The sequence below is a fragment of the Ammospiza nelsoni genome, chromosome 6 (genome assembly GCF_027579445.1).
Source record: "Ammospiza nelsoni isolate bAmmNel1 chromosome 6, bAmmNel1.pri, whole genome shotgun sequence".
Lineage (NCBI taxonomy): Eukaryota > Metazoa > Chordata > Aves > Passeriformes > Passerellidae > Ammospiza > Ammospiza nelsoni.
Window position 1 is genome coordinate 20,711,311 of NC_080638.1, and position 27,036 is coordinate 20,738,346.

The 27,036-nt window shown below is 40.7% G+C and overlaps 1 protein-coding gene across 1 annotated transcript in view; it reads left to right on the top strand.

Annotated features, from left to right (window-relative positions):
• LRP5 (LDL receptor related protein 5) overlaps positions 1-27,036 on the top strand; it is a 124,991-nt gene that overhangs the window by 55,350 nt on the left and 42,605 nt on the right. Inside the window, exons 6-7 of the mRNA XM_059473775.1 lie at positions 10,485-10,881; positions 11,415-11,586. Of these exons, the coding sequence (XP_059329758.1) occupies positions 10,485-10,881; positions 11,415-11,586 (569 nt within the window). The remainder of the gene's footprint in view (positions 1-10,484; positions 10,882-11,414; positions 11,587-27,036) is intronic.

Sequence of the window (27,036 nt, forward strand, 5' to 3'; positions counted from 1 at the left end):
TGCCTGGAAGTAAGGGCAGTGCCAAGTAAAGTATGTTCCTTCAATACACTGGGCATTGGCTCAGTATAGCTCTAAGCCAGGGCGTGTCTGGACAATGTTCTTGATCACAGGGTTTAGTTTTAGGTGGTCCTGCAAAGAGCAGGGGGTTGGACTCAATAGTTAAGTAATACAACTTGAGATATTCTGTGATTCTAAGATGACGAAGCAAAACTGTCTCCAGGAAGGGCTATAAAAGCATAAATGATCCTCTGCCATAGCTGAAGACAAAGGATTTGGCTGCAAATGCAGCCATATCCAAATGATACTTCAGCTTCTGCTCACACTGATTTCATTACTGAACTCAGAAAAAGTGAATGCCCATGTGCTGGGGCGCAGATTTGTGAGCTGATGCTACCCATGCAATGCTTGGTAATGAATTGCTCCTATAAGGGGCCTTTCCTAAAGGCTGTACAAAAGATATATTAGGGATAAATACCCACAGTTGCATCAGTTCTTGCTAGTTGTTTGCCTTAATGGTGAGGTAGCTGGCAGGTTTCACAGTGAGTCAGGTACCTGAATTCACAATTATCTTAGTGGCTTCTTTACCACAGCAAATCTACCCTTATAGATAAAGGGGTTTGCACTGCTTGAGATGTGGAAATTAAACTCTTGCTGTGCATCAGCATGAGCATTCCTTAAAGCCAGCATGAGAACTGCTGCTGTATATTGTGCTTTAAGCATAATGTGAGTCAAATGAAAGAGTTACTCATTTTTAGAATCTTGTATATATTCAGTGACAGGAGTTTGGTTGTTTTAAAGTAGTAACAAGGAGAATTTCTTCCCTCTTCTGCTCCCACTCCTCAAATGTACCTCAATTGATGGGTCCTTTGTAGAAATCTGGCTCCTTTTAGGTATCTCAGTCTAGATGTTGTGACTAACCTGCTGCTTTTTTGCAATAATATTGTCCCTGCTATGTCAGAATGTCAGTGGCCATTTGAGACATGGTACATTGACCTCAACTCAGCAGAGGCATTTCTCCAGTGGAAGGCAACTGCTCTTTGCTTGAAAATGGGAGAGTTTGGCTGTGAGTTAGTCTTGTGTGGTGTTAGAAGTTGTAGGGTTTCTGTGAGCAAGGTGTGACAGCTGCAGTTTCTCAAATAAATGAGGAAATTCTGTTCTCCCAAATGAAAACCAGAAAAAAGCCCCCACATTTTCATAGCTGGAAAAGAAAATACTTGCTTCAGGTGTTTGAAGAGTCAGCTACCCTTTTCTATCCTGGATCCTGTTGTTGAGGCCGTTGATCAGGGTTGGCTGCCATTCCCAGTGTCTTATTTCTCTTTGCCATTCTGCACGTTGTGAAATAGAAAACTGTTTTTGGAACCTGCTGGCTAATACTGCATAATATGTACAGTGGTTTTTTAATATGCAGGAGACAGATTGAAGAATATTGAAGGAAGAAATGCTAAGGCACTTTCTTCTCATCTCCCGTGTATTTCTGGTGCACATCATATGTTTTAAAAGTTTTGTTCCTTGGTGAGCTATCAGGAATTTATTACAGCAACAAAGCCTCCAGGCAAGACAAGCTGGCAGACAAATACCTTCATGGTGAAGTACTTATTTCATGCCATTTAACCACCAGAGAAGGTTTCTTTGCTGGTGTGTGTTCCTGATAAATAAGAGGAGCAGTATGGATTAATCCAGACTTTCTGATGAAGCAGATCAACCACTAATTTGAGAAAAACAGCCCTTTTGAGAAAGGGAAGGATCAGGGAGATATATTTTATTTGGGATAACTGCTGTAGAATCAGTTCTTTCAAATACCTGATAAAACTTCTGCTGACATTGTGTGAGTAACTATCTGGAGTATTCTAGCACTTGGAAGATGCTGGAAGAGAAACTGGTGTATCAGTAGATAAATTTTGATTACATTCTATCATTGATTTAGAGGCGTATTGGGAAGTAGCACTCATGTCCTAACTGTTTTGTCATGAGATACAAAGGCCAAAAGAAAACTGTATTTTACCTTATTGCCTAGACTGGATATCTGTTTCTCCCTGTTGACAACTCTGTGATTGAAATGCAGCTGTGGAAAACCATTGGCTTTTGGTTGCAAGGTGCTTTGATTTCTTAGGTGTCTTCTGCCCTGTGCCTGGTGTTTGACTACTGTAGGGAGACTTTATCCGAAGATGGATGACTTTTTCTTCACTCCCTTTCTCCCTATTGCACTCCCAAAGGTGTACTGTAATTCCTGTGCTTATCCAGGAATTGTTGAAATTCAAGTTTGTAATTAAAAACTGTTCAGTAATGGGTTCCTGAGAGTTTGGGAAATCTAGAGGGAAATCTACCTCTTCTCATTCCACTCCATTTAGTGAGTGGGTTTTTTCCCTTTCATTCATGTGTAGATCTTTGTTTTGAGTCTGTTTTCCCTCCCCTTGCTTTATTTAGTGTGTTATGCTGACGAGTTTATTTGATGTATATGAAAAGTTTACATTATTTTCTATTCATAGCAACTTTTATACTTCTGAATGGGGACCACTTTGTGTAGCGACAAAATGAAATAGCCTCATATGGAAATGGCCTTATTTATAATTTCACTGGATAAAGGCCATTAGAAACATGCCATAAGGAACAAACCTGGAGGGAGTGAGGAGCATTCTTGAAGGTCTGCCACATCATCATCTAGTTCTGTTGTCGGTGGTTTTCCTGGGCTATGGTGAATGAAACTTTCTTTTCAAGCTTTGTTGGTGCATGTTTCAAATTGATGACTACTTTCCAGGACTCTGAAACTCTGTCTAGTTAGAGCTTATTTTTGTGGTTAGGGGTTTTTTGTTTTGGTTTTGTTTTTTTTTTTCTTTTTGGTGTGTGCCTATAAAGGAAATAGCGAAGCTCTCCCTTTTCAGCTCTGTTGAGTCTCTGGACTGAATCTGGTTTTATGCTGCAAAAGAACCACACCCTGGGCCTGCACTGAAAAGAAAGGTTTATATGTAAACTTTGTTATCGTGCATTCTCTTTGTGCTAGGAACATACACAGGCAAAGTCTCCAAGACCCAGTGATAACTGCCTAAGCTGCTGTGGCTTGACTACTTCTTCCAGCACTGGGTGGCTGTCCCTCTGTTTTACTGCATCAATGTGAGATTGAGACTCTCCCTAGATTTGCAAACCCTAATTTGCAGCTGTTTGTATCTTTTTTGTCTGTTTTGTTTTGCTGTTTTGCTTTTTCCTTGATTGTGTCAGTTCAGAATTGAATTTTCTGGGCCTCCATCAGACTTGGCACATTGTAAATAATGCTTAAATTTCAAAGCATTGCACAGTTTTCAGTCTCAGAGAGGGCTCGTGGGGTGTAAATATTTATTTCTGTTTGTGTAAAGGATGACAGCAGTGTAAAGAAACTTAATATGTTCAAGGTCTCTTGCTGAATGGGAAACATCTGCAATTAGAAGTCAATAGAAGTGGGATTGTAGAAAACCTACTGTATTTTTGTTCATTTTTAAAATATATTAATTATGTATATTGTTGAGTTGTAATGAATTTTTGATTCTTGTCTCTGTGCATTTGAGGTGTTACTGCCAAAACTCTGTTTAACAGAAACTAGGTGGTAAAATGGATGTCAGTTCCAAAGTCAGTGATTCCTTGCTCTGAGCCAGTGGAGTTGTGTATCTCTAGCAGAGAAAGGTACACGTAAACTTTAAAACCTTTCTTTGTGATGAAACACCACAATCCAAAGCCTACCCTTTTTCTAGCAGTAGGGATTTTTGGCAGACTTTTTCTTGGCCCATCCTTCTTCCTATGGCTTGCAGTGAGTGAGCTGTTATTAAGAATTCTGTGCCAAGGGATGTTAATTTTTTCTTTGTTAACAAAGAGTAGAAGCTGAGAGTATGATATCCATAAGGTAACAGATTTCCCACTTAACATTTCCAACTTTCTGTTCTCTGTTTTTAAAGCACACAGAGAATATACAGACCCCAGGGCAGGGTAAGACTTAGTTGCTCAAGTGCTTTGAGCTCTTTGGGTGAAAGCTGTGTGTAAGGGCAGCTTCTTTGCTTGGCACAGCAGTTGCCAGATGGCTGTGCTGACCTTTGATTCTGGCTAATACCAATGCATTTATGACTTATATTAATGCTGTTTTGAGTAAATCTTCCTAAGAGTTGTCTACTCCTCTTCAGTAACTTCTCAAACCTTTGTGCTCACAAGCATAGTACTGGGCATGTAAAACTGAATGTGTCTCACAGAAACTCCTTTCTAAACTAGAACAGGGTAACTCTGATTTCTGTCTTACAACAGCCTTTTCTGGAAGGAACTTTACTTTTGTCCTAGTCAGCTGCTTTGTGCTAATGATCTTATCAGCTGTGCAGTTCAACTAATATTCCATTTGTGGGATTTCACTTTGGTGGCTGTGTGAATGTGTCAAAACTCTGATTTGTAGGTATTTTTTCTGGTTCAGGCAAAGTTAGAAGTCTGCTGCTATGATAGTGGAAGAAACAGGAGACAATAGCTTTTCCCTGTACCATGCAGACAGAAATGATGTAATTTATGAGTTACGTAAGTGCTCTGGTATTTCCGCTCTTTGTCACAATTGTTAGTTTTCCTTATGCTTACTTACCTTTCAATTAAATCAAGTCCTGTCTGAATGTGGCTACTCAAAACATTCTTTCAAAGAAACCTTTCCTGTTTCTATTTTGCTGGTCGCACACTCCCACTGCACGCAGCCCTTGGTTTTAAATTGCATGTGCAGTGTCCAGTTGGAGAGGACCTGGCAGCCTTTCCCAGCCCAGCACTGTCACACAGTAAGAAGAAGCAGTCCTGTCTTCCTCTCAGACTGAAAGATAAATAAAAGCCTGGACTGGAATGCATAGTGCTGTTCATGTTGCAACTGGCTCTAGTAAGGTAACCACAGAGAAGGTATAAAAAGATTTTCCATTTATTTCTAGGTATTGCTAAAGTTTCTTTCAATTCCTTAAATATTACTGTTTTCTGAGGAGGTTGAGGAGCAAGAAAGGGATTTTACAGAGTATTGTTGATTTATATCCACTCAGTTTCATTGCATCATTTTTTTTTTGGTGTGAAGAGTGACTAATGTTAAACCCTTGTGCAAGGTGTTGTAGTTGTTTTGAATATTGAAAAGCTTATTGAACATCATGGTAGTGTTACCAATATTCATACAGTCCATGTTTTCTCCCAAAACCATACTCTGGCCGCCTTTTGCCATACACTGGAAGTTTGCTAGATAATTCACTGTATTGCAGCAACCAACAAAATCCCTTGCTGTTTTGATAAATCTATTTTGTTTATCAAGAGTGCTGAGGTAGCTGTGCTCAAACAGCTTGTAAGGGAGTTGCCTGCAGTCAAAGTACTTCTAACACACACTTTTCAGAAAGCACTTACCATTTTGTTCTTTGGAGCAGAGCTAAAACCTTTCCTGTTTTTAGAGTGTATCTGGTTTTTCTCCCCACAAGTCTCGAGATTTCCAGAGTTGTTTGTAATGAGACTGAGTCTGTACATGCAGGTGCATGCTCATGCATATACATAAAACTGGGGGATGAGTCCTACAATAGGTCATTGTTCCAGCCTAATTAGCAGACAGACAAATGGGAGAGGAATAGCGTGGCCTTTTCTGGCAAAGATTAACAGAGGCAGCCACTGCAGTCCACATGTTTAGGTTGGGTGAATAAATTGGAGCATTTGTTACTGTGTTATAGATGTCTTGTTACTTGTCAAACGTGAAGTGGGCCAAGGGAAGAATAAAAAAGGGTCTTGTCAAGCCAGTGAGATGCCTGTTTGCTGCTGTCAGCTCTGATTGCAGTTAGTTTTGCAAATAGAATACAGTTGCCATTTCCAGCAGTGGAGCATGAATTTTTAATAACAAGAGCACAAACCAACCAAATCAAAGCAAGAGTGATATCCTAGCATAGATATTCAAAATACTGATTTCTGGGTATGGCAGGAAAGCACCTTGTGTAAGTACCAAAAACAATGTCTCCTAACCTGTTTCTGTAGGATTTATTAATTGCAAATAGAGTTTAGAGTCTTCTTATTTGTTTTTTGGGGTTTTTTTTGTAAACTCAGATGTTGTTCTGATGCCCCATCCCTGGAAGAGTTCAAGGCCAGCTTGGGTGGGATTCTGAGCCACCTGATCTAGTGGGTGGCATCCCTGACTCTCATAAAGGGGTTGGAATTAGATGATCTTCAAGGTCCCTTCAGACCCAAACCTTTCTGTGATAGTGTGTCAACCAGAACAGCTCATCAGCACTTATGGTGATTAGATCTACTCTAAACATTTCTCTTGAAGGTCTGCAGAAAGCTTGAGCTGAATAGAGAAAAATAAGCAGTTAAAAATTTAAACTAGTTGAAAAAGTAAAACAGTTGGAGTATGGGTATTTTAAAATGTTTTCTGAATGGAAGATTTAGATTGATCTAGTCCCTCCTGGTTTTCTATTTATGGTTTTCATAGAGAATTTCTCATAAACTTCTGCTGAAGTGTTTGGTTGCTGCAATTGTGATGTTGGAATAGCTTGCATTTCCCACTCCCCTCCAAAAAGGCTTTTGTTCATTGTGTGGTATTATAAATGATCATGTTGTAACAGTTAGCAGTTCTGTTGGGAATCTCTTGATCGTGTGGTTAGAGAAGTGACTGCAGTGAGAGAGGTTTTGAAGATGAAGTTAATTAAATGTATGTTACAGCACTTTAGCACTAGGTAAATAGCTGGCTGTAATGTGTTAAGCAGATTCTAGGGTACCTAGGATAACACTGGGCAAGTCACAGCACAGCACTTCTGTAGCCTTGAAAACATTCCTACCAACATTAATAATCAAAATACCTCCATGATACAGATAAAACTAATGAGCCAGACAAGCGTGTTTGTCCAGGTTTTTAGAGAGAACCAGTGTCAAGTTCTCACCTCTTGGTGTTGTGCTCAGAGCCTGCTGCCAACTCTTTCTCTCTAGCAGAAATTTGTTAATGGAGTCAAATACAGTTATAACCAACTGTAATTTTAAGCTGTGCTGTAATAAAAGACAGGATTTGCACCTATCAAAAATTACCTCTGATAACAATCTATTACAGGCTTTCAAGTGGGGGTGTAACTTCGTGATACATGCTGTGGTAACATTTTCTCTGTTCTTGTGTATTTTGTTGTTCAAGGATATAGGTGCATGTCTGTCAAGAGTTGTTAATTTTAAGCATCCATACAGAATTAAGCAGGTAGCTCCTTCCCCTTATTATTTCTTTTCCCCCACAAGCCTCAGTTAAAGATATGTTAGAAAATAGAAGAAATTACCAAGAGATATCTCTTTCAACTACCAACAAAATGTCCCAGTTGTCAACTGAAGATTTTATTTTTGTTTGCTAGATCAGCAGGGAGAAGCTTTCTTCTTCCTGTTTGTTTTTAGCTGTATATGTCCATGGGACAGAACTGAGGTTGGGACTGTAGCTGCAGTAGTGTTTGCTTGGAGAAAAAGTCACAGCAGCTGGACATGTCAGAAATAATTTGTTTCTTTTGATTTGCAAGATTCTAGTCATGTAGCTGATTCAAGGTGGCTGGGCTGTCCTGTTCCCGGTCAAAATAATACTTTGAGTGCAAATAAGTACATGGTCTTATGCAGAGGTGAACCTATCACAGAGCTGGAGATAAATCTGAGTCTAATTATTGCTGCTGTGAGGAAGTGAAGGCTGTCTTGGTACTACTTGTGAGTTTTAGGGGGTGTTAACAGTGTCTTTCAGCCTGTTGTCTAGTCAGCATTTCCAGGCACAATCTGGGCCTTAGACTGATGGTTGCTTCCTCTGAACTTGTTTACAGTGAACCAAGGTGACCCTGCAATCACTTGTGTGAAGAGGCAAAACATATGCATTTGATTCTTATCTGTTTGTTCCCATGCAATGAGGCTTGTAATGTTGGTTATCCTAGAAATACATGTAATATTGGTAATTGCTGTGTTATCACTTGCTAGGCTTGTATTTGATGGTCCTCTGCTTCACAGTCCTTGTAACTTCAGTATTAAGGTTATGATTGCAGACACATTGATATTGTAGAAATTCAGAGGTTAAGGTGGATATAAACCTGAGTGTATGAACAGCTGCCATGCTGTTCCTTGAGTATTAGCCATCTCTCTTGGACCCCTCTTCCCTCTAGGGCATGTTCCCATGAGATTGTTCCAAGGAGATGCCTGAAGAGATCAGTTATCTTTTCAGGACCTTACTCAGGATCCCGTTTCTTTGAAGGATCCTGTGCTGCACCGTGTCCTGCTCACTGCAGCCAAGACTGCCCCCCACATTCACATCCCAGCCAGTTCTTTGTTGTTAGTTAGTACAAGGTCCGGCAGCACATCTTTCCTCCATCACCTGTGTTAGAAAGTTGACATCAGTGCTCTCCAGGAGCCTTGTGCACTGTGTGTGCTCAGCTCACCCAGCAGAGATGGGGGTGGCTGGAGCCACCCATGAGAGCCAGGGTGTGTGACTGGGAGGCTCCTGCCAGCTGTCTGTAAAAGACTTCATCCACTTGCTCCCCCTGATCTGCTGTCCTGGAACAAACACCCCCAGCAGTGTCACCCTGCCTGCTCTGCTCTTTAATCCTAATCCAGAAACTCTTGACTTGCTCATCATCCTCCCCGAGACAAAGGGCCGGCCATGTGTTCCAGGTGTTCTCTTAAATAAAGAGCAACTCCAACATCTCAACTGTTTTTTAAATGTATAATTGAAAACCCTTCTGTGTCTGTACAACACTTAGATGACCAGATACATCACCCTTTCCATGTTGAGTTCTGAGGCATGAATTTTTACTTTACTTGCACTAGTCTAGAAGCTAGACATAAAACTTTTTTACATGAGGTATTTGGTTCTGCTGTGGTTGTTGTGTTTCTCTTGCTTTGCTGTCATGAATGCATGGGCTTTCATTCCTCCCTTTTCTCTGGGGGGTTTTTTAGCTTTGAGTTGTTGTTTCTCTCTTCTGCCTAGGCCTTCCCTCGCAGTGATGCTGTCCTTACCAGACCTTGTCAGCTGATGCTGACTGGGAGAAGCATTCTTGCTGGAGCCCCTCACTGTGCCAGCACAGGTGTTTGTGGAGCTCTGCAGGTCTGGTTGTTAACTTGGGCTGATGGCTTCATTTCTACTGAGTTAGTTTTGGTTTGGACCAGCTCTTTGCCGTGGTTTGCAGCACACAACCATGGTGCAAGGCCATGCTGTGCTTGCATGTGAGGCCGGGTGATACAGAAGTGAGAACAAGGAAGGAGGGAGAGCAGCACTGCTTCATCCAAGAGTTATGATGGCTTGAGGTAGTTTGAGGTGCTTAAATGATATTAAAATACTGCTCTTTTAGATTGTTTCTGTCATTATACACTTGTGCCCTGAGCACTATTTCTTTTCAGAGCTTCTGAGATGATATGTGGAGGCTAAACTCTGATTTCCAAACTCAAATCCAGCACCCATAGTGAATGTAAATTTGGTTGTGTTGTACAATAGATTCAACTTCTGTGTCTTCAGAACGACATAAGCATGTCTAGGTGTGAAGTATTTCAGAAGAATGTTCTCATGAACATTTGAATTTCTGTTATTCGTAGATATGTCCCCATGATGGCCATTTTGATTCAGCCTCAGCTGTTGGGGGAAACTGGAAATTGCCACCTCCTAGTGGTGTTTGCTGGTCTGGATGAAATGCAACAAATGATTTTTATTTAGGCTTCCAGTTTTGGAGTATTGCTAAACAATAAAGTTTCCTTGTCAGTTTTCAAAAAACCCAACATAAATTTGGTAACAGAAGCAGGAAAAACCTCACATACTTCTCTTTTTGTACTGAAGCATGCATGGGTATATGTGGGGAAACTTTATTAAGCAACTGCACATTTGCTGTCTGTCCCCTTTTTTGCATTAATAAAAGAAGCTGCCACTTCAGTGTCAGTCAACTGAAGGTCCCATTTGTCCTTGAAATGTACTCTAAGTTGTTGTTTGGCACCCTTTCCACAAGCAGGAAAACTTCAGTGGGGAGAAAGAATAGGGGAGAGAAAAGAACAGCAATCCTATTGCCTTAGAATTGTTTTGCGTCATCTGTGGCAAAATGATAAATACTTGCTGTGGTTGTGACTTGTTTTCATGTTGGACTGTCTGGAGTAAATAATTAATGGAATTTGTTTACAAAATACTCCAGTCTTCTGTTAGCCCCTGTCATTTACTGCGTAGGGCATGTGTGAAAACTTGTCTGGTGCACTGATAGAGCTAGTGAGACATTTGGCTGAGCAAGTCTCCATAATGTGATGAAATATTTGGACCTGCACCCACCAAATTCTATTTTTTTTAGATTCTAGAGACAGATTGCTATGGTCTGTATTAGTTTAGAAGGCTGGGAGAAATTGCCATCTAAAATACAAGCAAGCCTATATTTTCATGAAAGCTTGATGTCCTTATTTAAGGAAATCTCTTCTTGTTGCCGCGACAGTAGCAGTTCAGAGCCTGCTGTGCTCCACTGAAATCTTCACATCAGTAGCAGTGCAAATGATGCCATGAATGCTTTTCTCCTCAGGTGCTGAGGAGGTCTTGCTGCTCGCCAGAAGAACTGACTTGAGGAGGATTTCCCTGGACATGCCGGATTTCACTGACATTATTCTGCAGATAGACAACATCAGACATGCAATTGCCATTGACTATGACCCTGTGGAAGGCTACATCTACTGGACTGATGATGATGTCCGGGCAATTCGTCGGGCCTACCTCGATGGCACTGGGGCCCAGACTCTGGTGACCACGGAGATCAACCACCCAGATGGGATTGCTGTGGACTGGGTGGCCAGGAACCTGTACTGGACTGATACTGGCACGGACCGCATCGAGGTGACGCGGCTGAATGGGACATCCAGGAAGATCCTTATCTCAGAAAACCTGGATGAGCCTCGAGCCATAGTGCTCAATCCTGTCATGGGGTAAGTCTGGTGTTTACTGAGAGCCCTGTGGTTGGTCTTGGGATCCAGCTCACGGTCTCCTGAAAGTGAAAATGTGCAACTTGCAGGATGATGACTGTGCCGTTTCTCAGATATTCAGGAAATGACTGGTTTTCCCTTGATTCATCCCTTTAATAACTGTGTACTTAAAAGGTGGCTTCTAAATATAGTGTTCCTCAATGAACCTATACATTGGGTATTTGGTTGAATTTTCTGTTCTCTGCATCTTCAGTGTTATCCTAACTATGAAGGAATTGGGCCACTGCATATTCTCAGTAGTTTAATTTATTTACTGCTCAAACTTTATATTGTCATTACTGATTACTGTTTAAGCTGGCTTGTTTGCTGCTGCTGGGGAAGCAAAAAGCAAATTCTTTCAAAAGCGACACAGACCTTAATTCTTGTCCTGGTGTTGCATGCATTAATTGTTTCCTTTTTTTTTCTTTTCTTTTGGTTTTTTTTTTGTTTTTTTCTTTTTTTTTTTTTTTTTGTTTTTTTTTTTTTGTTATTTACAGCTACATGTATTGGACGGACTGGGGTGAAAGCCCAAAGATAGAATGTGCTTATTTGGATGGCTCGGAAAGGCGAGTTCTGGTGAATACTTCTCTTGGGTGGCCTAATGGCTTGGCACTGGATCTTGAGAAAAACAAGCTTTATTGGGGAGATGCAAAAACAGATAAAATTGAGGTGAGTAACAGAGCATACTTGGGTGCATTTGTAGAAAACAAGTGCAGTTCTCATACGCAGCTTTGTCTTGGGTACATTTACCCATATTTGGAGGAGTCTGCTGTTTTATTAATATTAAAATTATACTTAGCATAACAACACATATTTGAGAAGAAAGGAAATACATTCATGTGGTTGAGAAAATTTCTGCAAGAAATGGTATGTTTGTTATGCCTACATTGCTCCAAGTGTAATTTAATTGCTTGAAATCTCAGGTTTTACCTGAGGCTTTTGCAACAAATTGAGACACTCAGGTAAAATTTGTTTAAAAGATGTTTTGGCTTGTCTATGGTGCTTGGAACTGCTATCTAAAATTGCTGGATACAAAAGACAGTGCAGGGTTCGTGTACGGGAGCCAGTGGGTATGGAGGGCCTGGAAACCCATATTTCAGGATGTTAACAATTATGTGATGTCCAAATTTGTGGACAAGAGGTTAATTTTAATGTACCTACTGCTTTGAAAATAATATAGGCAGTCTGTGCCTGAATTTGAGGAGGGCAATTTCTACCTTGGTCATAGCCTGTGAAATCAATTGAGTTTTAATGTTGTTTGGGGTAGTAGCATATGCAACATTTTTTGATAAACAATTTAGATAAATAGACTTTGAGTAATGACTGCTTTCTAAAGATTTTTCCTTCAGGAAGAGAGGAAACTAGACTGTCTGCTAGCTCCAGAAGTTTAACTTCAGTGTTTGGCAGTAGCTAATACTGGGTTTGATGACTACCAGAGAGATCCTGTCTCCCCTTACCTTTTACCTTGCAGGACAGGGGATACTCCAGATGCCACCTTTCATAGCTGGGGCTGCCTTGTGTTTCATGGGGTTAAGCAATCTGTTCAGTCTGTCTTATTTCACTGTCAGGCAGCAAATGCAGCAGTCCTGTTTGGTTTGACATCAAAGTCTAGGAAAACCAGAGAAACCAATGTAAGGGCTTTTTATTCACTCTGTTTTTCTTTCAAGCTGCTCTACTGGCCCTAATACGCATGAAACCTCACTATGTCATTTGAGGTGGGGCACTTCCAGTTTCACTTGCTGCTGCAGTCATTCAGCAAAAACTCATTTTCCCTTGCTTATGTTTTGTTGCCAAGAACATGCCATTTTAGTAGCAGCCACTGCTACTATTTAATTTATTTACTGCTCAAACTTTATATTGGTTTCACTGATTACTGTTTCAGCTGGCTTGTTTGCTGCTGCAAACTGTGGTTTGTTCTCTATGTATGTATGTTGCATCCACAGCATGTCAGAAACAAAAATCAGCTGACTTCAAGTCGAGGATACATATTTATATTTCATATTGTAGTTGACCCAGCTGGTTATTGGGATTTCTCTTTTTTCCTCAATAGACACCTAAAACTACATTGAAGCATGTTACTGGATAAATTTAGTTTCTGTTATCACCTGAAACCAGCACAAATGGGATGGTAGGTAGTAAGCTGTAACTATTTTGTAGCTCATTAGGTAGCAAAAGAAAAAAAAAGCTGATGTTTTGGGTGATTTACTCTCTTGCTACACTTAAGGAGGGAGTTTTTGCTTCATCTTAAATGATGTTCAGATTTATGCTGAGTGCTCCTGAAGAAGGAAGTCTTCAACCAAGTATTTTGCCCCTACACAGTTCAGAAAGTTGCACTCTGTATCTGCATTGTACTGCAGAAAGCAAAGAGGGTGCTGCCTTGTCCGTGCTGAAGATGGGATCCCAAACTGCTGTTAGATGGTAATTGAGAATTGCTTTCATCACATGGCATGCCTTCAGCTGCTTTCTACATAGAGCAAAACACGAGAATGAATATAGCTTGTGCATATTGGTGTGTGTCTCTGCTTGGTATTCTGCACTGGCTTCTGGTATTCTAGATCTGCAGGGAGTCATCTTACTCTCACTGGGAAGGCCTGTTTGAATGTAAAGTTCTTAAACAGTGAATGAACTTTGTACAGATTGGAAATTTGATAGGCTGGAGGCATCTGTCCTGTTTTTCCTGGACCTCAGGTCTGAAATGCCCTGTGAATGTCCCTGGGTGGGTGGGTGGGTTGGTTTCAGGGGTGGTTTTATTCAGTTCTGCTAGCACACTGTGACATTACTTTTGGGTGCACTCGTCCTCAGTTAGAAAATAATCTCTGCAGAGATGTGGAGGGTACACCAAGCATCACCCTGTAGCAGGAGACTGTGTTTTATTTGTGCATGGAGAACTTCACAGGGTGAAAACAGCAGTTTCCCTTTCCTGTCAAAGCCCTTTGCTAACCTTCCCCTCTGCAGCATTCAACTGCCACACAAAGGGCCCAGTCACTTGGCAAGCAGTTTGCATCCTGGAGAAACCGCTTGGCAAGGCTTGTCAAAATTTTGTGTGACAGGAGCCTACGGGGCTTTCGCTGCAAATTTGGCACCCTGTGGAACGCTGTTCCCAGGTTTTATTTTTTTAAATTACTTTGATTAAGAGTATGGCAAATAGAGAACAGATAGCAAATTTTGAGTCATGTCTGTCAAAATCATGTGTTTGTCCACACAGCTTCAGCTACAAGTAAAGGGCATGGATTAATCCAACTGAACTTTGGATTTTACCGACAGAGAAAAGTTACTTTCCAGGAACAAACAGCAGATTAATAAGGATTACAGGATTCCAGCAGAGAGAGAAGCAAAGGCCCACGTGTATAGTTTCCTAATTCTTCTTTTAAAAAATTTAAGGCAAGCCATGTTTTCCCATGTATTATTTCTTCAGTATTTGCTTAAAGTGCCTAAGGTAAAGTTGCATAATGAGCAATTATGAAATTTTCAGCTGCCTGTCATTATGTATGCATTTTAGTTGAGCTTGTGCAATATTCTTGGAATAAGCATTCAGCAGACTATCCTTTCTGGCAGCTTCCCCTCGTTGCCCTCTTCCCTTTCCCCTCTGTTGACAAATGTCCTTCGTTTGTTTTTTTTTTCTGGGAGATCCATAATCCCATAACTATCACATACCCAATAACATATCACATACAGTAAGGCTGTGCAAGTTTAGAGGATGCTTTAAGTGTAAGTCAGCACCAGATGATGATCATGGAGCTCACTGGAATTTCTTTCCCAGGTGCAGTTGTGTGGGCTGCCCTCGAGTTTTCAGGAAACAAGCTTTATAATTAGTGTGTTGTTGATCACATTCTGCATAAATAATGTAAAAGGCTATTTGGAACAATTTGCAACTTAAATATAGGAGTAGGATTTGTAGAAGTCAGTTGTACTGGGGAGAAAAAATAATAATTAAACTAACTTAAAGTTGCTTTTTCTAAACAAGTCCAAGTATACTTCACATATTACACTTTATTTTCCAGTCATATGACCTAAAAGATGCAGTATTTAGTTTATACATGAAACCTTTTCTCATAACTGATACATTTTTGTGTGTGTTTCATTTTTCAGCAAAGGATTTTAAAAAAACTATGCAGTGTGATAAACTACTTGGAAGATACTCTCTACTGGTTTACTGAAACAGGCAAATCTTATAGAGAGAACAATGAATTTAAACTTACTGCCACGTGCTAATTAGCTGTATAAATCTCAAAGCATTGTTTTTCTGTAAATGTATTTCAGAAGACCTAGTTTATACTGATATTAATGTAAATAATTCCCACACTGCATATTTCTATTAATATATGAGAACAGAAAAGTTAAATGGATGTAGAAATAAGGAATGCAGGATCCCCATAATTAAAAGAACAGAGCTACAATCTTAGATCAGTCTAAATAGGCAGGTGCATTAATACAATTGTCTTATAGTGAGGGAGCCTTAATTTCAGTGGGATTTTTTTGAAACTTTTCACTGACATTCAATTCAGTTTAAAACTGTGGCAAAGGGTTACTAATTGAAGCTTACACTGTGGTCCTTTGATGAATAAGATATTTATCTCCTATACTTTTTACTGCATCCTGTATTTTTTACTTCTGATAAATTGGTAGTTTACATCCTTTCCAACTGCAAGTGCTACATGTGTGAAGTGATCTGCAGCACATGATGTTGACATACAACGTGTTCACGTTGAATAGTACATGTCAGAATTGGGCTGGCAAACCTCATGCTCGTCCCTGCTGTTCACAGAGCTCTGTTCAGCTCTGTATTCCTGCAGCTCCTTTGGATGCTGCCGCTTCTGGTTTTTCTGATTGCAGTGCACTGCTCTTCTGACTGGCACTAAGCTGTGCTGTTGGAGGAGTGACATGTGTGCATGTGTGGCTGTTGCGTATGTTTTTTTTGTTGGGGATTGTCTGTGTGGTTTGTGAGCATTATATACCTCTGTGTTTTTATTAGTCTGAAGTAGCTGTCAGGCCTCTCTATTGCTCTGCCTTTAGCTTGAGGAACCAGCCAGCATGAATGCTGCTGTAGGTGGATGGGGATTTTTGTTTTGCCTGAAGAGAGGTGCTCAGCAAACTTCTGTCACATGAGAGCTCTGTTTGTGGCCGTGTCCAAAGACCTGCTGTATAACCAACTATCTTTTAAGCTTCTGGAGGGGTATAATCTGTACTGGAGAGCTTGAGACTGGTTTAGACCAGGAGCCACATAGCCATTGTAGAATGGATAGGAGGAGTCATTTGGAGGAAGGATTACCTTAAAATGTTGTTACAGGGTTCTTTTTTTACTGAAAGAGAGATATAGTACTGGAATTGTGTGCCTGGGGAGGTGGTGGAGTCACCATCCCCCGGATGTGTTTAAAAAAAGGCTGGATATGGCACTTGGTGCCATGGTTTACTTTAGGTGCTAGGGCATGGGTTGGACTCTATGATCTTGAAGGTCTTTTCCAACCTAGTGATTCTGTGAATTCTGTGACAGTTTGACAACACTGATGATCAGTTAAGTTTGCTCTTCCCAGAGGGACTACGCTGGGGTGGAACACAGACTTTTATGGAGGGAAGAGAGCTGTATCTTTGACTAAAACAAATTCTATTTCTACAAAATTATGTACAGCCTCACAGGGGTGTGCACCTGTAGGAAGAAGGAAACCTGGCAGCCAGGGGAAGAGGATCTTTATTCTCTCTTGTTTAAGAATCCCCACTCTCTCATCTATCTGTCGGCTGTGTTCTGCTTGCAACACCAGACTCAGATTTGGGGTCAGGAGTAAGCACCTCAGTTCAGACTCCCAGGGATGTCCCACCTTCCTCTGCAATGAAGGATTTTCTGCTCATGCATATTTGGAATGATCTTGACTAATTTGCTATCATAGAAATGATGTTGCAGTTTGTCCAGCCTTGTAGGCACCAGTCTGTAGTGTGGAACAGAGTGCTGAGATGACACACAATGATCTGCAATGTTCAGCAGGTCAGACTGATGAGTGATTTCAGATCTTAATGGCTTTTAGAGAATTGAAACTCTTTTGAGTCTGTTATATGTTTCTAAACCCTGAACTGTGCTTCAGGATTTCCTGATGTGATACGACCTCTTTCTGGAACACAGAAATAAACCAGCCTCTACCTGCCAACAAACAATGCACATATCCTGTTCAGGAGCACAGAGCCTCCCAGTTCCACTCTTCTAATTACAAGATCAGTTTGTCTGTGTTTTGCTTACTGCTTACTTAGGCATTTCAATATGTTATTTTATACCTTGCACCACATGAGCTTTGTTTATTTCTAATAGGAGTTTTGCCAAGTGTGGGAGCTGTTGAAGAAAGCCAGATCCAGTTTCACAGAATTGGATGTTTTAGGTGAGAACAGAAGGGTCACACCTTTCTGCTCTAAGCTAAGTAGAAAGGAAGTGTTCACAGAGCAGAGAGACTCATTGACCAAAGGGAAGAAGATAAATTTATGAAGGTGAATTTCCTCCTGTCCCTTTTCAGTGTTGGCTGCCAGGTGAACTTGCATCTGAGCCCTGAGCAGGTGAAAGGTGTGACACTGTTGAAGAAGAAAGTGTTTATTATAAAGAGCACACCCAAGCTGTGGCTGGTTCCATCCTGTGTTCAGCAGTGCTCTTGGAGATACATAAAACTTTCCATTCTTCAGCAAAATTTTCTTGAGAAAATGTTTTCCTGCTGTTCTGGATGGGATCGGATGGGGAGGGATGGTGCAGTGCCTCTGAGATGAATGATGGCCTGGACTCAATTAGTCTGGTCTTTATCACCTTTTGGCTGAAATGCAGCAGCCCAGTGGACAGGGTGTGGGAGCTTCAGTCCTCAAGGTGTGTACCATGTCTCCTTGGCAGCATGAGGTGCCATGAGCACATTCTTAATTCTTCAAGCTGACATTTCCCAGATAACTAACTACAAATCAAATTCAAGATGCCAGTTCTTTTCTTCACAGCCTAGGCCATACATATGGAAAAGGCAGCTACGTGTCTGAAGTGAAGACTGTTGTCTGGGCTACTGTTGAGCATAAATGGGTTTTCCATAATAAAGGCAAATCTTTTCTGTAGTAAAGAGAATTTTTCCTTAGAGGTTGTGCTGAGATGCTGGATTAGCCTTCTCTCTTTCACCCTTCCCCAATTTTCAGGAACGAAAAAACATCAAGGAGTTCTGTTTCTGTGTTCCAAGTGCAAGGTTCATATTAGTTGACCTTGGTTTCAGCATCATAAGTAACCAGAAATTCTCATCTGTAAAGAAGTAGAGCAAAACCAGCCTTGCAGCAAAACCCCATTGTGTAGGAGCAGTTGCAGCAGGGACTTGTCCCACCTAGGTGATGCAGGAGATAATGTGGCCTGTGTTAGACATGTCACTTAATGCACTAGTAGAAAACTCTCAAATAATATTTTGATTGAAAGAGATCCCTCCATGGGATGGTTTTGATCAGACATTCTCTTAAACTTTTTTATGCCCCTCTTGGTACTGTATCAAATAGCTTCAAAGTGCAAAAAATGTACAGTTTAAATACTCCTTTGAGTCTTTCCACACTCAAATTTTTACCAGTATGAACTTACATTAATCTATAAAAATTTGCAATTTATTAGAGCTACTGTTTTATTGCCATAAAACCCTCTAAATCCAGAAACTCTTTTGTTTTGTACTACTCTTTTAAAGGGACAACTTAAAAAAGAAGCAACTGACAGGCAGCTTCTAAATTTGGTCTTTGTGGAGTGCTCAGAAATTACTTCTGTATGTGCAGCTTTTGCCATATTTATCAAGAGGAAATCCTGAGGATGTATTAAACTACAAAGTTGAAGAATTATTTGAGTTGTATATGTTTGGGGCTCTCCTTTCTCCCTGAAGAATTATTTTAGGCTATCTGATTCCAAATCACCCTTTTCCTCTGGCTAGGGAGAGAATTCTGCTTTACTTCCACTGCTGGGATCAGCTTCCTGTATTTAAAAGAGGTATTTTGTGTGTAGTGGCACAAAGGCTTCTGTACCTATGAAGAGTGAAAACGAGCCCCCCTTTAAGAGAGCCAGATGTATATTCTAGCACAGAACAAGTATGTGTTTTTCCAATTGCTGAGAAAAAGTTGGCTTCTATGGAAGTTGGAGTAACTTTGAGTTTGTCAGACTAGCAGGTAGGATAGTTGGGAGAGGTTTTAACTTGGTAACCTTCTTGAAGTTTCTGGCTATATTGTTTGCCAATAGCTATGAGTGATTTCCTTTAAATACTGTTACCTTTTATGATTTCATTTTCCTACTTTCTTCTGTATTTTCCCAAGAAAAATGCTAATTTGCCACAGGGCTTACCTCTAACCTAGAGGGAAGGTGGTTTTTGCTGTCCAGGAGTTGAGATCTCATGAATAGTCTTATACCAGCTTTGGAAGAGACTTGTTTCTCTGATGTTTTGAAGATAGTTGTGCCAATATGCCATAGTTTGGGAATTAACTTTTCACTGAGAAAAAAGTCCTCCCCCTGCTCTTGTTTGAACCCTTTCCTGGTGTTTAGTGACCTTAGGTATGAACTTCTTTAATGAAGAATACAGAAATATTTTTACCACAAACACAAATTCCAGCCTCCTATTTCAGATCTGTTGGGTCCCTTTTTTAAGGCCGTCTGCATTAGTGATGGTATTTCACAACACCACAGAAGATCATATTGGAATGTTCCAGATGGATTGTCTTGAGCAACTCTGGGAGGGCAGGTGATGGTACCACAGGTGCCTGTCAGCATAAATTTCTGCAGTTTTTGCTTGTGAAACACATGAAACGTGGATGCTATAAGAAACGGGGAACTTGCTGTGCTGGGCTGACCTGGTGAGGTTCCCATGCTGCTGAAGAGCTCCCACTACAAATAAAGGTGTAGAACTTGCTTTTCATGCCACATCTTATTAGTGAAATTTTGAAAGCTGTCAGTACCATTTTTAGACTCATATCATCCAGGCCTGAGGAGAGAGAAATCTAACAGACACACATGACAGCCACCAGCAGCCTCCCCTGGTTCTCCCAAGGTTGTCTGCAGTGGTGGGAAATTTTTCTGATAAATGTCGGTAATGTGGATGAGACCAAAGGTTTTTGTGTCTATTTATCCTTTCTAAAAATTCTTCAGTGCACTGATGGGATAGCAGTCACTCAAAGGAAGACTTCCTTTGCTTGGCTTGATTGACCAGAGTCATTCTGTGGGAAAGGATGCTAACTTATTCTAAACTGGAGGTGACCCTGGCCTTTTTGTGAGCAATAAAGACATAATAGAGGCCCAGTTAGGGTTCAGCGGAACCCCCACAGCCATCTGCACACTTCATTGGCAGAAGTGGCTTTCACTTGAACTTGCATTTGACAAGTGTTTTCTGTCTCTTTCTCATTCAGAAGGGTCCTTCAAAGCCAAGTAATTGAAATGCTTTCACCCCTCACTCCTTTTTTTCCTTCCCCCAGACTTGCTTAAATTGCAGGGCAACTGGCATTCAGTGTTAAATGAGTAAAAATGCATCCACTTCCAAAGCTCCACTTGCTTTCCTTTCCCATAGGGAAGTTTCTAAATAAAAACCCACCCTCTTTTCCACACTCTCCAGCACCAACTTCATAAAGGAAAAGTTGGGGGAAAAAATGTTTCTGTTGCAAGACGTGTACCTTTTTTCTCCCTCCCTCTTTTTTTTTCTTTTTTTTTTTTTTTTTCCCTGTGAGTTTTTTTTTTTCTCCTCATCAGGCTGGACTTTTTGAAATGAAACACAAATCAGGTCTCTGGAATAAAAGGTTGTGAGTATGCCTTGTGGCATTTGGAATGAGGCTATTCACTGCCTGAATGACTATAAATAGAAAGCAAGGAGCTGCGTATTTCTCAGTTCAGGCTCCCTGCAAAGAAGCGCCCTTCCCAGTTAAAGGGTGACTTTTTGAAAGAAGCCTTGTTCCTTGAGCTGAATTGAATTGCTCCAGGAATTCTTCTCCTTGCAGCTTGCATAAAAGGCGTTAATCTCTAATTTATTTCTCCTTTTAAAAGGCAGTGTACTCCATCATAAATGTATATTCTTAGCCATGTTGCCAGATATGCCTGTCATGTCTGTACAGAGTTGCATGTAAAAAAATTCTGAGTGCAGAACATTGTTCTGGGCAATTTTTGTGCCTGAAAGCCTTCTTTTTGGCTCTGGGCCAGCTGTCGGCTCCCTTTTTATCTGGTATTCATTCTTTAGTGAGAAGGCTAAATTAGCAGCACTCAGGTTTTTGTGGCTTTTTTTTTTTTTTAAGGGATCGAGGAACAGAATGGGAATTGTGATTGATTTTTATAATAAAAGATTTGATTCTCCCCACACACTTGTGATGTTGCCGATGGTAAGAGCTCCAATGGGTTACTGTTGCAGTTCTGCAGACAATTTGTTTGGCTGATTTGGCTGTTCAAAAATGCTGATAAATCTCCTGTGTTGTGCAGTTATGTAAATGTAGTGCAATCATTTTTCTTCTGCCTCTCCTTTTCAGAAGGACTGTAGTATTGAAGAAAGACACATAGTAGATGGGAGGAAAATGTTTGACAGGTTTGTGGGTTGGCAGTGTTAAAGATCCTAGCATTAAGCTGTTAGATTGGCTTTTTTTTCTCTTTTTCACCCCTCTTTTTTTCCTCACCCCCCCCCTTTTTTTTTTCTTTTTCTCCTCTCCCTTTTTCTTCCACCCTTTCCCCTTCTTTTTTTCTCCTAACACAGTGGTGTTTTGTGTGGTGTTATTTTGAAAGCTGCTTCTTATTTTCTCCTCAGACCTTTTGTTTCACATTTTTTTCTACTTTCAAAAACTAGCAAGGGCAGCCTTTTTTATAGTCTTCTTTTTCCTGTTCATAGTTTTTAAAGAATGGGTCTATAGATTCTTTGCATTGCTCTTTCCATTACTTATGGAAACCTAATTTTGTGAGTGGTTTTTCTCTTCCTTTGTTTAACACAGGAATTAAAAGGTTGACAAATACCTTGTTTTTTTTAAAGCCCAGCCTGTGCATGGTTTCCAGTGGTTTTTGCATTAGTGCTAATGTAAAAATGAGAGCAGCAGCAGACAGGAAATAAGGGGAGCAGTATGTCAGTGCTGTTCACATTTTTAGTAGAAGAGAAGAAAAACAGAAAAAGAAATGTGCTCTTCAGGAAGACCAGGAAAGCAGTTTTTAAGCAGTTGCCAATCAGACTAAGGAGATAAGAGATTCTATCATATTTAATTTCTTTGAAGTTTTCTAAAGTGTTAATTTCTTAGCTTAAAACTGATGGTCAATGTCAATAGATATTTTTCATAGCTGGACAAATGAATAACAAACTTTGCAGAGAAATATAGTCGAGTTGGTATATTCCTTCTCTTGATTCCAGCTATTGGGACATCTTGATTCTTGGCATTTCATCATTGTCATTTTACCTTTATAAATCCCCTTAAGCAGAGCTCTTAGTTTAAAAAGACAAGTGATTGGTCAAGTTTTATTTTGCCAGTTATTCATCTAAGTTGCCTTTGAGTTCTTCACTTGACTTAAAGTTACTTTCCAGATTAAAAAAACATGCATTTTTTCCTAGATCAGATACTGCATTGGTTTATTTCTAATTATGTTGCCAACTAATTAATGGTTATATGAAACTTTGGATCATGTGTTTTTAAATTTATTGGTAAGATTATTTTATGTGTTTAAAAATAAAACATCATGATTTGTAAAATGGGTGGCAAGGACAGAATGCATTTTTTTCCTAGTTAATGATCTGGTTTTATTCCTTGTTAAAATATCAAACTTTTTTGGCAAATTTAAGGCAAGATGGAACTTTCCAGGAAAGACATCATTAGAACCTAGGTAGTCACTTCTAATGTAAAACTGGCCTCCTTTTAATCACATATATTAATATGTGTGTCTTATTTTGAAAACCCCAGTGCTACCACCTACCAAGTGAAGCACTGGAGAGGCCCTGGTCACAAAAGCTGTGTCCTTGGTGAGAAATCAGGTGAGATCTGTCTCTAGGAAAGCAGAACTGGCTTTTGTTGCTCCTCCCGGGGGTTGCTCCCTACCAGGCTGGTTCAAGCAGCGAGGCTGGGGCCCAGCTACCCTGCTGTCACCTTCCCTTGCTGTAGCCTGCCCATGTGTTAAAGGCCCCAGCAGTTAACACAGTTCTGCATGGGCAAAGTCCCCACTCAAACCCCATGCTTCTTGAGAACATCTCAGAATGGATCTTTGTTTTATCAGATAATCAGAACTGACAAACTCCATGCCTCGGTTTCACCAATGTTTGTGATGAAAGATCTGGTGTGATTTCAGGTCTCGCTTCCCTTAGCAGTTAGACGGGTTTTACAAATTGTGCTCAAACCATCTGGATGGTCAGCCCTCTAATTCACTTCTCTGCTCTCATATGTGAGTGTTTCTTAACCCAGAAACCATGGCTGTTGGTCTCAACCAAATTCTCTGCTACCTGTGAACAGTAAAAGTGATGTAATTGCCTTTTCCAGTAAGAGAAGATATAAATAAAATATTTCTTTTATTTGAACACTGTTTTTACTGAATCCTTTTGTGTTCCTGTGGTTTTGTCTTTGCTTGACTTTTCTTCATTCTGACCCTGTGAGGTAGCAGTACTGTGAGCTCCCATGGCTCCAGCTGTGTTCTGTAGGAGTAAGAAGGTTTCTGTGTCTTGTGTGTAACCAACAAGACCTATTCACCCTGGCCACATCTGGAGGCATGACACTGTTGTCTGAGGTGATACAGAAAATCCTTTCTTAAGGGGTACTTGATGTGCCTTGTATGTGTATGCAGACTCAGAAGAACTCCTAACTCTGGGATTAGGAAGGAATATTCCGTCATTTGCTGTCCTGCATATGTCTGCTCCCGCTCCTGTTAGTGAGCTATAGCAGTGGGAGCTGTGCCCCTGTGTGGCAGGGTAGGTGTCATCCCCTTTGCCTGTCGCATGTGGGCGGGTGACATTCAGTGCCACTAGAGGGACCTCAGTGTGGAGCAGTGGGTGAATTTAACTGGACCCCATACTCTTAAATGGTTTTGGGATGGACATCTGTGAGCCATTGGATGCATTGGCAATTTGGCAGGTGTCAAGTTTCTTTGTTGGAAGGGAAAGCAGTTGTGTTTCTTTTTGGAAAAGCAGTTCTGTGCTTTGCCCTGATAAATGGTCTTGTCATAAGGCAGCATTGGATAATCTACATATACCTTGTTGTAACTGTAACTGTTTCTGAACACTCGAGTTTCTGGTGCAGGTTCATCCTCACTGGCAATAATAGGAACTACCAAAGTCTGTGGTCAGACCAGAATATTAATATTAATGGCATATTATTAAATCAAATCATTAAAAATGGTTTAAAGAGAAGCTGCAACCAGCAGCTGAATGTAGAGCCAGTACTCCCTGCATGTAGCAACATGAAGCAGGACCTGCACTGAAAGCACAAAAATGTGTCTTTGATAAAATGCAAGTGAAATGTTTGTCATGAGCATTAAAAAGAGAATCGTTTGGGTTTGTTTGCACAGCTCCCACAGAAATAACGTCAACTAAAGCAAATTTTCAACACCCAGCTTGTCACTGCCTGGACAGCTTGTGTAGAAACCACTGCAGCTGGGAAATCTCGTGCCTATGAATTCATGCTTAAATTGGAAGTTACTCTCAAATGCTGTGCTGTGCTTTGGAAATTTCTGCTAGTCCAAACTAGGAAAAAAGTACAAGAAATGTACATTGCCCTGCTGAATTCCTACTTAAAAATGGAAAGATCAGCCTAAGGTGTGACATTACCTTAGTGATTCAGAAATGTTGGGCACAGAAGAATGAGCAATTAATGCCAGATTCCCTGGGGAATCTTGGAGATGGCAGAGGTCAGAACCAGAAATTTCTGAAGCCTCTCCCAGAGGAGTAATTGAAAGACTCCTGGGTTTGGGGTTTGGTTTTTGTTTTTTGTTTTTTTTTTTTTCCTTACGGGCTGGTTGTGTTTAGCAGAGGTTTAATAAGGGCCAGGCTTGGATTTGTTCCCCTAGGGAGAGACTGCATTTTGCAGCAACTTTCTAGAGCATCTTGTGAGGCAGTGAAAAATAAGTACTTCCGATTTAGAGAAGGATTAAAGTTTGCATCACCCAGTTCTACAAAGTAGAAGAGCTCTTGTGAGGAGCAGTGATGTTCCCTGCCTGACTTTACAGATTATTAAATTGAGGCATTAAGTGAACTGCTGGAGATGGTCAGGTTTGGGTCTCGGGGCAGGTTAGGATGTGGAAGAAGTCGTGTCCCTCAGCCTGTGCAAGGGCCAGGAAGGGCATTTGCTCAGAGCACTTGTGTTATCCTGAGAGCACCATCACTCCTCCTTCCTTGTGTGAGGTGTTCCTCTGCTAGTGGGTGTTTCTGGCAGAGCTGCACTGGGGAAAGCTTCCAGCATAAAGTAGATCCCCAAGGGACAAAGGTAGGTGGTACTTGTACTGACTTGCTGCAAGACCTTTGGTTGAATGTTTCAGCATCTTGTGCCCCTGCAGTGGAAGAAGGTTAGTGTTTTCCAGCTTGTTTAAGCCTTTCTAATTTAAGGTTTATGGAATGCTACATAAATGCAAATCTCATCTGTTGCCAGCAGATGAGATTTAAAGCATCTTTGCAGAGTGCCACAGCCTCTCCTTTGGTCTCTGCTCTGTATGGTTTGACTTGCACTTTTAATGTTCTGATCTTGTGAATCCACCTTAGAGGATCCAGCAGCAGACAAAATGTCAAAATTGTTCTCAGTAGAAGCATTTGCCTTTTGCTTCTGGCTTGGCTGCGCAGGCAAGAAAAGCAACATTGTGTTCTCCTTGTCTTTGACATTTTGCAGTCATGCCATTATGGAATGTGGATCTGTGGGCTTTGTATGGTGCTTATGCATGAGCAGGGTTTCGTTTGGTGTGAATGTAACACCCTTGGGACAGTTCTGCCTTGTCTGTCACCTGTTTGTTCCCACTATGGAGATAGTTCACAGAGGGGGAATCCCATGTGTTCCACAGAACCAGTGCACCTGATGTCATCCCTGTGTGGTCAAGAGCTTCTCATCCATGGTTTTTGTTGTCTTCTACTTCTGAGATCTACAAGACAACTGTCCTTTTTTGACCCCTTTCCTTCATTTTCATGGTTATCAGTTGCCTGTTGATTGTGCTACAATGTGTGAAAATCAGTGCTGGCTGTCACCATTTTTAAGAATACAGGTCATATCAGTCTGTGCCTTCATCATCTATTTTCTGGCTTTTGAAAGTTTGGATTTGTGACTGCAATAAAGCATCCAGTAGCACTGGACAGCTTTGTCAGTGCAAAGTTCAAGTTGGTTTTGTTGGTGGATGTTCCATCTTGACAAAGAAGTTGAAAGGATAAAAGGTTGCCACTGAGGTTTGGGAAAGGGAAGATGGCTGAGGTCAAAGATAATTTGCTGCTATGCATTGATAATACACAAATCATTTAGTGATGGAGCAGCAAACAGACTTCTTAAACATGTCTTATCTCCAAAGTGGAGTAGGATACTCATGCTATGAGTTAATTTCATTTTCTCCAGATTAAACTTGGTACAAATGCACATTTTTCTGTGCCAAAACAAGACTATGAGGAGGCCCTTTTCATCTGTATGCTGTTAGCATCTGTCAGGTTTGTGTCAGCACATGAGACTCCAACAGTTTATTCCAATAACATCTGGGTCCTTTCTTATCTTTGAGTTCTTGAGCAACAAATCCATTGGTGAATCAGCTTGAGAACCACTGTCTTTTTCAACCTTGGTGAATTAAAGTAAATTCACTTGAGCTTTTCCATTAGAGACCCCAGCAAAGAGTGAAGTGAAATGAAATTCATTTCAATAAGTTCTCAGATATCTTCTGCTTTGGAGAGGTGAGTACTAGACAAGCCAGAAGCATCTCACTTGTCAACTGCTCACCCTGGTATCTTTCCAAATGAGTGGGTTAAAGTTTTCACCCTAGCTTTTTGCAATTACTTTTGTGTCCATGTTGCAGCTTCTTTTGACAGCTCCTTAGACCTTAGAGAAGCAATGGAGTAGGCAGTGCCAGCTGTCTGGGGGGGTAAAAAAGTCAGGGGGTAAAAAAGAGTCTCATGTGTTGAATATAGAGTTGGAACTCCAACACAGACATTAAGATACAGGCAGTAGAAGATCATGGGAAGTCTCCTATCTATGATCAAACCAGCTTTC